Source organism: Corapipo altera, unplaced genomic scaffold (assembly GCF_003945725.1).
Source record: "Corapipo altera isolate COAL_440 unplaced genomic scaffold, ASM394572v1 343, whole genome shotgun sequence".
Taxonomy (NCBI): Eukaryota; Metazoa; Chordata; class Aves; order Passeriformes; family Pipridae; genus Corapipo; species Corapipo altera.
In genome coordinates this window covers 5,386,508-5,398,237 of record NW_020884913.1, presented here as the reverse complement: position 1 = coordinate 5,398,237, position 11,730 = coordinate 5,386,508, and the positions used below count along the sequence as shown (strand labels likewise).

Below are 11,730 nucleotides of genomic sequence, written 5' to 3'. Positions count from 1 at the left end.
GGTGCCCTTCCCCAAACCATCAACAGACCCTGGGATCAGGGCCTGCTGCCCAAATCCATCCAAGGGATAACACGGTGAGCACTTTGTCCCCGAACCTTCAAACAGCTGAATCCCCTCAGGGACACGTGGCTCCTTGGTGATGGTCAAGCCTTGCCTAAACCTTGTCTGAACCTGCCTCTCAGGCTGGAAGTTTTCCCACTTCTTTCCCTGGCCATTGCTCTTCCAAGTGTTGCAATAGACTGAATCCATCCCCGATGCCAGTTTGGCCTCAGATTTACGGCCCAAGCCCCAAAATCCGCCACCGCTTGTGAGGTCCTTCGAGAGAATCACAGCAGAAAGTGTTTATTTCCATCATAAAGATCTGCTTTAATATTTTAACATAAATCAAGCTGCGCTTTATGGTGATAATAAATTCGTTGGCAGAAACTGCCTTTGCAGCCCGAGGCGGTGGAGCAATTCAATTTGTTTGGTTTTAAGTGTAAGGAGCCGTAATTGAGAAGGGGAAAGTACAGATGTTTTAATTGAGTTTGCAGCTACCACCCAGAGTTGCAGGAGCCTAATAGAGAGGAAGAGGTGAGGGTCTCCATTAGCCTCTCGGCTTGCCATTTCTCCTTGGCCTGCAGCCCCATCCGTCACGGCCGTCCCCGCCAGGAATAGCTACTCCGTGCCTGCGCACGAGGAGGAAGGGGATGGAAAAAGAAGTCAGACTAAACCAGATGTATAATGTGCATTTTATTGGTTTTAATCCCTTTTTTTTTTTTTTTTTGAAAACTAATTACAGTCAGGACAAGCATCACGTGTGAATCTGTAATAATGAATTGTTAGTGCTGATAATGGCCAAATAAAAATAGACTCAATTCGCGATGGGTGAGAGGAGAGAGCTCATGCCCCGCACCCAGGGGTCACACAGCACCCCTCCAGCCAGCACTGGCTGCACTGAACCATCCCCTTCCCGCTTTCTCCAGTAATTTTTAAGGCATTGCTATGTCATGTTTTATATGAAAAATGTTCTCTGCCATAGAGCTTCTTTCCATTAACCACCCCAATTCCTCGGATATATTTGTTTTGCTGCTGTGCAAGGACGATGGGTGTCTGGGAATTCGTGGTTATTTATTTGAGAAGCACTCATGCTCCTTCGGGGAGCAGAGTCCTTCCCAGTAAGGTACCACGGCAAAGGCTGGGGCCAGGGTGTGAGCCCTCAGTGCGCCACTGCATCCAAAACCTGGATCCAAGCAGCTCCTGGAGGTACAGCCCCTCAGAAGTCACTGTCACACACTCTGTCGAGGGGGTCATATGGGCCAGGGAAGAAAAGGCACATCTGTAAATGTAAGAGGTGGCAGGAAAGGGGAGGGGGTGTCAGGCTGGGTGCTCTTCGTCCCCTAACCCAGGCAGGGCCAGCGGGGCAGCCCTGAGAGAGGAAGGGAGGGTGAGAGGAGATGGAATAATGGAGAACAGCCCCGTTCTCTGGCTGCAATGAAATGTGAAGGCAAGAGGCTGAAATGGGCATGTGGAGGGCTGGGGCTGAGCCTTGCAAAGCACGGGCAGCCCAGGGCAGAGAGAGCTCTCAGTCCCTTCCATGAACCCACACCTGCACACTCGTGCAGAGGAACAGCCCCCTCAGCCTCTCCAGCTTCCAAAGGCTCATTCTGTCAGCATTAAATTCCTCCCTCCAGCTCTGCCCAGCTCCCAGCTGCCTCGCAGGTGGCTCCCAGCTCAGCTGCCCCATGAATCTGCCCTCCAACCTACTGCTTCCTAAATGAGACACCAGCACCAGCTACCTGTAAAATACCTTCTTAATTTGGTACTGAAGACGCCACATCAGCTTCCCAGGAGCTCTTGGGGATGTTTAAACTCACTACCAAGGGCTGCCAAAGCCTGTTTAGGATCAAGCTGCTGAGAAGACAAACAGTCCCCCCGGATCCTCTCCAGGCAGCTCCACAAGGACACAGTGGCAGTGCTCAGGCTCGAGAGGTGCAGGGTTTTGCTTTAAAAGCCATGAAGTGGTTTTATACAGCTCCAGGTACTTGCATATTCCCCCAGGAGGAGCACTTCAGGTCATATGGAAACCAGAAAGTCCTACTTGAAAACAGAGCTTGATTAAAAAGAGCTGCAGTTCAAAGCTTGCTTTAGTGAGTGGTGACATTTAATACTGCAGCAAGTGCAGAGGGCAGGAGGATCTGACATGCACCTGGCTTTGAACCTGCTCAGATAACAGGGGGTTAAAATATTTCAGGTGAAGACTTTTAATGTTCTTCCTTTTGTCAGGAAACCCCATTTGATCTGTGTCCAAGGGCCTCAGAGCACAGGACTTGGTGTTGTTTGTCACTGTGTGGTGTTACAGGGACCACAATTGCCTTAAAAGCAGAGGCTCACCTAGAGCTGCTTAAGGTAAGAGCAGCCCCATTCTCAGAGAAGCAGAGCAGGAGCAGCCCAAAGCCCACCTTAACCCTGTGCAGAAGGAGAAGAGGGGGGATTCAAGCCCAGTTCCAGCAGGGTTTCAGGTTTTGCTGCCCCGTTTTGGGAGCTGTGCTGCTGCAGGCAGGACTGAGCCAGGACACGGCCGCTTCCTCCTGGCACCAGCACATTCCCCTGAGTTAACACCCACCTTGTTTCAAGGCTAATTACCCAGCACGGGGAGCTGGGAACGCATCACTGTGCACAGCCGGAGCTCCGCGGGCCTCTCGCGTGTCAGGACTGGGTAATTAGCACCTCCCCAGCCCATCCCCGATCCCCACCGCTGGAGTCAGGGCCTGGCTGGTAGCAGCCCCGTGCAAAGGGGAGAAAGGGACAAGGGCTCTGGCAGCAGAAACCTCCGAGCCGTGTGCTGTTGCCGAGGGACTCAAGGCTGATTGCCTTTCCAGGGGGAAGAGCTGTATCCCTGCATGCAGAGGGGTATTGCTCTGAGCAACTGGGCTGCCACAGCACAAAAAAACCAGGATGGAAGTGTTAATGTAAACTCCCGGGCTGGAGAAATCCAGCTCTAAGCTACAGATCCCAGATCCCAGGCAATCCATGGTGCACAAACAAATTAATGACTCTAGAAAATGAAAATGTAACTGCAAAAAATTATGTTCTTCTGAATTAGGTCTATTCCCACTCTTAATTTCTTCCTTCAGGTGGCACAGGAGGTTGGTTTGAAGGAGTCTCAGCAGAAAGGAGACTCAGTTCTCCCAAACTCCTGCTGGATTCTGCACAGCACATCCCTGCCTTTGGGAGAAGGGACATTTAGCCAATCAGTGCAGTGAGCAGCCGAGGCTGTCTGCTCTTCTGTGTGCCGAGACCTGCAGCACTCAGAGAGCCACTGAGGGACAGAGAACGTGCTGCTCCGACAGAGCCGAAGGCAGAAATGGCTGGACACTGGTTAATGGTGCAGGCTGCCAAGGGCTCAGCCCCAGGGCTTTGTCTGAGAACCACGACTGTGACAAGGCTGAATCCACTCCATCCACACCCAAAAATGGAGCGAAGAAAGTCTGTGTCCAGGTCTGACCCGTGTCACCAAGCCAGTGGCTTGGAAGCTTCCCTTCACACTACCTCTCCCCCACTGCACAGTCCCAGAGGGGGAGCTGAAATCTGGAGTCTCTGGAGCCCCAGAGGGAATGTGCTGCTATCCCCCATCAGAGCTTTGACTCGCTCAGGACAATGTTTGCAGTCACAAACACAAAGCAAGAAAAGCCCCAAATGAGCACAAACACAATCCAGAAGGTGTGCCTGAAGGGGGAGAGGTGCTTGTTCACCGTCCCGCTGCCAAAGACCAGCTGAGTGTCCTTCCGACTGCAGTATGCGAGGAAAGCTGGGATGAGATACTGGATCCCATTCCCAGCATAGGCTCCTGTGATCCCCACCAAGGACTCCAGATCGTGGGTGCAGAAAGCCACCAGCACTGGGGGAATCAATGTGATGGCAGGAAAGACAATCCTATCCACCACCCACGGGTAGGTCCCCCCTTCTCTGTGGAAAAGGGTCTTCCAGTTGTTGCGCAGGGTCACTGCGATGATGGGGAAGTTGGTGCTGATGGTGAAGACGGGGAAGAGGCCCAGGAAGTACCGAATGAAGGCAACGTTGATGATCTCACAGTTGGTGAAGTTGAGCGTGTACATGTCCATGAGGGTGTCGTTGCGGAAGCAGTAAATGGCAGTGAAGGACAGGAGGCTGTAGAAAGCCAGGATCAGGATGTAATCGAGCAGCACGAGCTTGTTGACGTGCTTCTTCTTGGAGATGGGTGTGATGAGGGATGGCAGGGAGTGCTGGCACATGAAGGAGTAGACACACACCCCAAAGAGATTGCGGATGCCCGACAGCTGGGCCATGGACGGGTGACCTTCAGCTTGGCCTCTGCTGATGCGGATGAGGGCCAGAATTATCATGAGGATGAAAGCTGGAGAGAGAGAAGGTTTCAGGTCAAGCCCAGGCCTGCACTCCCCATGACCCTCCTCCCATCACACCATCAGTCTTGGCACCAGCTCTCTCTCCTGCTATGCAAGAGCATCTCCTTATCTCTTTGATGTACCACCTTATCTGAGGGTGGTACATCAAAGGTAAGGTGCACAGGAATTAATTGTGATTTGCTGTCAGTGCCAGTCAGCAGATAAGGTAATGGGCTCAGGCATCTCCCTCCAGTCTCCTTCCCACAAGGATTTGCCCTCCCACCCCCAGGAGCACAGGGCTGCCCTGAGCCCTTTGGAAGCATAAGGTTAACATGGCTGGGGAGCCCATCACCCTCAAGGCTCTCTGTGTATGGATGCTTCTACCACACACACTGGCTCAATATCACCATTTAAAATGGCTTAAGAGATGTTTGAGCTTTGACCTCTAAAGAAAGACAAGATTAAATCTGGCTCCAGTCAACCTCAGAAATATTTCTACACAGTTGCAACTGAAGTAATGTTTCCAAGACCTCCCCTATGTGCACAAGAGCAGCAGCTACTACCAAGTTTTCCTGTCCCTGTGATCTGTCGAGCATGATAGAGCAAGAACTAGCCAGCCATTTCCTGGGCAGGAGGAACAGGCTGTCTGTAGCTAATCCCAGGGTGGAGAAGCCAGTCTGGAAGGGACTAAAGCAGCACTGAAAGACTGCTATTAAAATTCATCACTTCTAGGCACAAAGTCTGCTCATCTTTCCCATTCACTTATGTCGGGGAAGAGCCTAACAACATTTTACAAAGCTTATCACAAACAGCAACGTGCCAGGGACAAAATGAATTGAGGAGATCAGGCTAATGCCCTTATTTACTCTGAGGGTCGAAATTTGAGCCAGCAGCAGTTACTGTGAGACTCTCATTCCTAGCATGGCACATAAAACCAGCAGAAAACTAATTCTGGTGTCACAAAAATCGCATCAACCTGGGAAAGATGATCATCAGCTGCTGGAGTTAACAAGCAACAGAGGGGGGAAAGGACCTGCCTGGCAGGGCAGCAAGCAGCGAGATTTACAGTCTGGTGCTGGCAATGGATGGGCCACTGTGGCTTGCACAGAGCTGTCTGTGCACTCTGTGAGGGAACAGAGCCGTGAATTATCAGGTAATGAAAAAACAACAAAATGCTGAGACTACTATTACAGACAACTTTGAACGTCATAAATATAAATACAGAGGAATTAAACTGAGCAGTGCACAGTCCAAGCTGGGAGCCAGGCAGGCTCGCTGTGGGGTGACAAGGACACTGGCTTGTTCTGTGCCCAGTCCTGCTCTCCCTGACACAGGCAGCTGGAGATGGGGAACTCTGCCAGGGATGGGACTAGGGAAGGCAGTTACAGACCAGCTAGTGAACGCTGCCTGTCCTGTGCCCAGCCAGACCAGATTAACCTTACTGAACATCGGCTCCTGCACACCCCCAGCGCTCTTTGAAACCCAGTTTCTCCTCCCTCAGTAATCCTCTTCCTCCTGCTGCAAACAGCAGCTCCAAGCTGCACGCCACATTTCACCTCATGCTGCCTCAGGAAACCTCTCGCTCCCAACCGTTTCCCAGTGACAGGGCACATCTAACAGCCCTCCACAAACACTGGACTGATGGCAGCAGATCCATTCCTTCACAGCACCACGAGGGCCCGGCTGCTTTGGGAGAGCTGGGCTCTACTGACTCTTCCGAGAGCAATCACAGAGGGCTGTGGAAGGCTCTTTGCTCTGGGGGTGTGCAATTCCCCTCGCCTTCACTCAAGCCAGTGAGCGAGGGGCACTGCGAACACAGGTACAGTTTTTGTGCCTCCCCCACATGTCCCAGAGGGGAGATGCCTGCCAGCCATATCTGCTCAGCAAGAAAGCCAGAAAGAGCTGTGTTCCGGGTGATGTGACGTGGCTGTGCTCCCCAGGGCTGCACAGCCTACAAGGAAGAGGAGAAGATGCCCTGAGCAATAAGACAAAGCAGGTTGGGCAGCTCTGGATATGTGCCAAGACTGTTTCTTTCCATCTTGCCTGGGAGAGGTGGTTGAGCTCTGTGGCCCAGTGCTGAGCTGCTCCTGTATCTGGACTAGGTAAGACTCAGAAGCCTTGCACCTCTTCCCCTGCACACCAGGCAGTGAATCTCCTTGTGCTCTGCTCAGCAGAATGATGAGTGACCTACTCTCACCATTGGCTCAAAATCCCACTTTCTGCACGAGTGCCAACAGGACCAGTTCAGGGAAACTTCCAGGTGGGCACCTCATCCTCAGAGCACCTCCCATCTCCTCTGCCCTGACATGTGCTTTTCGGGCAGGGAGCACTGAAGGAACAGAATTCTTGTGCGTTCCCTAAATGACAGATAGAAGTCTTTGGCTTAAGCAACTAGAATTTAACACCTTTGTTTTTTCTTAAATACTCATTTCAGAAATTAAACTTACTAAAATTACAAGGAGTGACAACCTAGTGTTTCCAGCAAGGCAAGCTCTGCTCCCCCTGCCCAAGCACTGGTGTTCTGCAGATGCAAGATCCTTCAGAGAAATGGTGCTGGGTAAACTGGAAACCTCCCCTGCACAATTCCAGCCCTAGAGGACAACAGCAGCCCTGTCCCAATGGTTGGTTTCTCTCCCTCCCTGCAGCAGAAGAGTTTCTCAATTCTAGAACCGGAGAGCTAAAACATTTGCATGTCAGATTTATCTCTCTGTCCCTGGGAGGAGGCAAGCCCAAACCCGACACTCTGAAACCTAGATATGGTTTGGATGATAAGTCAAGATGAAAAGAAGATGACAGGCTGACTGACAGGCAGCTTTGAGCAGAAAAGAGGCAGCACAGGATCCTCAGGCACACAAAAAGCTCCCACTCACATCCTCTACCTGGGACAGCAGGCTGAAGGCACTCACACAACAATACTTTGTGTCACCTACAGCTGCCACATCAACTGTGCAACGGTGTTCCTTCACCACAAGGATCCTGGTGAAGTCAGACATGGGTTCATAAAAAAACCTCTTGATCTGTTCCTCTCCACACAGGACAAAGGATGCTCCAGGGATAAAACACCTTCAGACACCATGACCAACAGCACTCAGAGCCAGGTGGGCAGTGATGCCACCGTGGATTGTTAGTTGCCTACAAGAAAACTTTGCTTTACACCTTGTTTTATATAAATGCTTAAAAAGCAGTCGAGGATTTTGCTTGTCCTAATTTTTCCACAGTGTCAGACCCACTCCAAACCCCCAAACCACAGGCTTGGCTCAGAGGCACTTCTTGTCTCATTTTCTCTCCTCTAGATGTTCGAGCATCATTTTTGGTGTAGGATGGAAGTGAGCCTGTGGAAAAAAATAAAGAGGGGCTACGCTATAAAGGAAAAGTTGTGATGAATCTCATCCCAATCATCCGACTGCCTCTCCTGCAGACTCTCTTTGCTCCCATCACTCTTTGAGCAGCAAACACTGGCTCTTCTCAGATAAAGAAGACCTTGCAGAGAGCTACTGCTGCCTCTCCTGCTTGACTGAGATGTTGATTCAGAGACAGGGCAGTTCTGCTCTGGTTCTTGTAGGTGAAATAAGGCTGAATATGGATGAGCAGGCATCCAAAGAACTACATTTTGGGAAATATGGGAGTCAGGGGATATTAAGAAATACATTTTTGTGTACTTTGATAGAAGCATAACAGAGCTGCAGAGAAGCAGTGAAGATAATTTAGCCATTCTGAGTTTAAGGATCATTTTGCAGAGCCAGAGAAAACACCTTTGCAAATGAAAAATGCTGTTTGTCCATGAGCTTCATCTCTCTGCAGAGAGGCTATTGCAGAAAAGAAAACAATAAGTCCAAGGCTAAAACACATTTGTTTTCCCCCCATCATGGTAGATTCTTGGAAGAACTGATGCTCAGAATGCGCTTCTGGCTTAACCCTCCCTTGCATCCCTGGAAGACACCACACTTGTGAGATGGTCACGTCTTCTCCAACCCTGTCCCTGCTCTCATTCCTCCTTCCACGAGCAAAGCCCGGGGCAAACATCACCGTACCTGCCTGCTGTCCCTCCCAGGGACCCAGAGAGGCAGTGGAGTGCAGCCACCCCACGCCTGGCTGCTCCCCTGCCCCCCAGCCATTAGTCTGAGCCGGTGCCACGCGGCGCTGCCGACACGTTTGTGGCAGGGCCATCCGTCACCGCCGGCTGACGCCGTGACAGAGCTTCCCTGTCGAAGCAGAGAATCAATATGCCAGGAAATAATGATAATGAATCACCCCTTCCCAACACGTGCCACTTGCTTCCCTTTTCATACATTAGGTGGCAAGATGGATTCCATGAGGGAGATGTTTTCAGAGCTCCCTGAGCCCAGTCTCTTTGGAAAGAGGAAGATCTCTCCCCACCTTAACCCTGATCCTCCATCAAGCCAATACACAGCAGACCACTCTTAAACAGAGGAACAGATCTCAGTTTAGTGTTAGGCAGCTCCTTCAGGAGAAAGGGCATAAATGCAAGAGCATCAGCTCTGTACACACTGAATGGCCCAGCAGCACATCAGTCAGTCCTACCTTCTGCATCCCTTCCCTGTTGTCTCCTTCCCTGCTGATTTCTTTCTAGGATGCTGGTGCCCTCCCCCTCAGAGCCAGCTCCTTCCAGCAGTGTTTTGGGCAAGCTGAAGAGCCCACTGCAACTCTGGAACTGCCAGGCATTATCAATACTGTGGCATTTAAACTATTAAAGCATGGCTGGAGTTCACCATGCTGGCAGAACAAAGTATCTGAAATAAAGACATTGATTTTTAAATTTAAAACTCATTTAGCCAGTTTCTCTTGCAGAGACTACGTCCTGCCACTTGTTCATGACCTCCAGCTATCTGTAAACTCCAGAGCAGCAGCTGATAAATTTCTCCAACCTTCAGAGGGGGTTTCTATATGAATCGACTGTAAAGAGGTAACATGAAAACCAGGTTTGCTCCGTCAGTTGCGGGAGCTGGAGTAGTTAAGGATCACATTTGACGACGACAGACCCTAAAACACTGTCTCTAGGAAGATGAAGGATTTATGAGTGCAGAGACTGTGAGGAAGCAAGATGGATATGCTCATAGAAGACAGCAATTCTCTGGAGAGAGATGTCAGAAGGAAAAGAGGAGGGAAATTACTTCCCAGAAGAAGGGTATGAGCAAAAGTTGTGGAACATGTGTGGCTCCTTCCACTAATGGAGTGTTACGCTCCCTGCCCCAAAGCCTGAGGCAGGTCCACCTGGCAGGGTACTGTTGCTCATACAGGAGGGGAGGCACAGCCACATGTTGGGCAGGTTAAGATCACAGAAGTGTGACACATCTTACCAGGAAGGCAAGAAAAAGCCTCTGAGGCTTCTCCACTCCCCCAGCTTTGAGTGGCTCCTGCTGCAGCCGTCTTGGACTATGCTGCCTTGGGCCAGGCAGAACCCATTTCTTTAACAAAGGGAAACTTCATTAAAAAGTACCATCAGGACTTTTTGGCAGCCAAAAGCGGTTTAGCAGGGCTTCTCTGCTGTAAGGGCATCATTTCCCTGCTTTTCTTCATCAGGTTCACAGTGCAATAACCAAGGTTTACAAGTAGCCTCCCCTACCATGGTAACAACTCCTGCTGTGAACCCGTCAGAGCTGCCCCCTCTCAGCCCATCTCAGCTGGTCCCACAGACATCTGCACACCAGCAGCAGTTCACAGGGAGAAAAACGGCTCTGCACTCGGGTGTTTATCATGGATGTTTTATCTCAACATATGGGAAGGAAAGAGCAGCCAGCGACGCTTGTTTGCTTCTGGTGGAAAATTACCCGCGTAGTTTATTGTCCTCTCTCCGCCGGTCACCCTTGGCAGAAGCACCATAAAGCCTCTGCAACCAGGACTCTGCTCTCAGCTCTGCTGTTGACTTGGCCTGTTAGCTCTGACAGTCACTTCTCTGTCCGTGTCAGAATTTATTCCTCTGTGAGAAGGGAATGACACACATTTTGGTGTCACCATGAGCCTGAGCTACAGCTGTGTGTGCTCGGGAAGCACTGGGTGCAGAACACCCACATTCCATGAAATCCAGGTGCTTTGCAGCCTTAACCACATCATCCCCATCCTGCTTTGGGCCCTACCCAGAAAAGTTTTTTATCATCTTGTTCCAACAACGCACACTCTGAACAGAGAGCAGCTTTTCATGCCACACCTCCACTCTGAAAACCTGTGTGAGCACCGTCATCCGGACCCTTTAGCAGGGCTAAATGTGTCCTTACATTTCCAGCTCCTCTTCTTCAGCTCTCAGACCCATCAGTGTCTCCTGCTGCATGAATAAAGTGCTCTTTTCAGGAGCATCAGCTCCTCAGGCAGGATCTGAGTTGTCCTGTCCAGCACTGCATATCACTCTCCATCTGCATCTGAAGCTAACAAGGCTCTTTCCCTCACACAGGCACTGCTTCTCCCCACTGCTCCCCACAAACAGGACTGAAATGAGCTCCTCAGCCGACAATTCCAAAAGCAGGCATGACAGAAGCACAGCATTTTAACTAACTCTTCATAAATATATTCACTTCTCTTAGTGAATTATTTACCCTGGGCTCCAGCAGCAGCTTCATCTGCTCCAAAAGGGATATAAGAACATGAAGTAACTTTGTTGAAGCAGCTTGTCAGAATAAACATGCAACAGTGTCCTGATTTACAATCCAATTCCCTCTTCTTCGTGTACGCCCTGCACTGTGGGAGGGAAGGGGCAGAGATCAAAATGGTCCTTCCTGAAGCTGTTTGCAGAAAGCTCCCTTTCTGATGTGAAAAGAGGCCACCCACCTTGAGGACTGTGGCACCGCAGACTAATCTCTCTGCAGGAGACTGGAAACACAGGACTTCAGATAACTGTGACCCCATCCTAAATCAGCCTCCTCTCTAATTCTCAGTCCCAGCAGCTGAAGGGGCATAGGAGAGTGACTCCAGGTTTCTGCACTGAATCAACTCCAGCACAGCTGGTTCCACTGCTAAGGATGGCAGGGACAGTTACCTGAGACTGCTCACAAGGTGAGATGGTCTGAGACCAGTTTTCTGCAGAGCAGTGCTGTAAAGAGCAGGGCTCTTGTGGAGAGAGCAGAACTACCAGAGAAATCAGCAGATATGGAAAGTCAGCCCCACCAGCATGCTCTGGAGAAGGCTTCCCCAGAAGCCTTCTGCCAAGTATCCTGGAAGGGGATGGGGTGGAGAAAAAAGGGCTTAACACAGACTTCCAGGCTATTCTTGTCTGATTTCCCTCTGTCTTGCTGGCCAGGGGAAAGAGCTAGGGGATATATTTTATTCCTGAGCATACAATTGTGAGATCATTGTTTGGGCAGGGTTGGGAATGCTCTGTCTCAGGGGCTGCAGTCACTTGAATAGATGTAGTATG

General features: G+C 50.5%; 1 protein-coding gene across 5 annotated transcripts in view; it reads right to left on the bottom strand.

Moving 5' to 3' along the window:
• Positions 1-717: 717 nt before the first annotated feature.
• The window catches only part of TMEM104 (transmembrane protein 104), a 44,297-nt gene continuing 33,284 nt past the window's right edge, over positions 718-11,730 (bottom strand). For all 5 annotated transcript variants that reach the window (XM_027654712.1, XM_027654716.1, XM_027654714.1 and 2 more), the window contains exon 10: positions 718-4,375. In XM_027654712.1, coding sequence (XP_027510513.1) covers positions 3,615-4,375 — 761 coding nt within the window. In that variant the 3' untranslated portion in view covers positions 718-3,614. The remainder of the gene's footprint in view (positions 4,376-11,730) is intronic.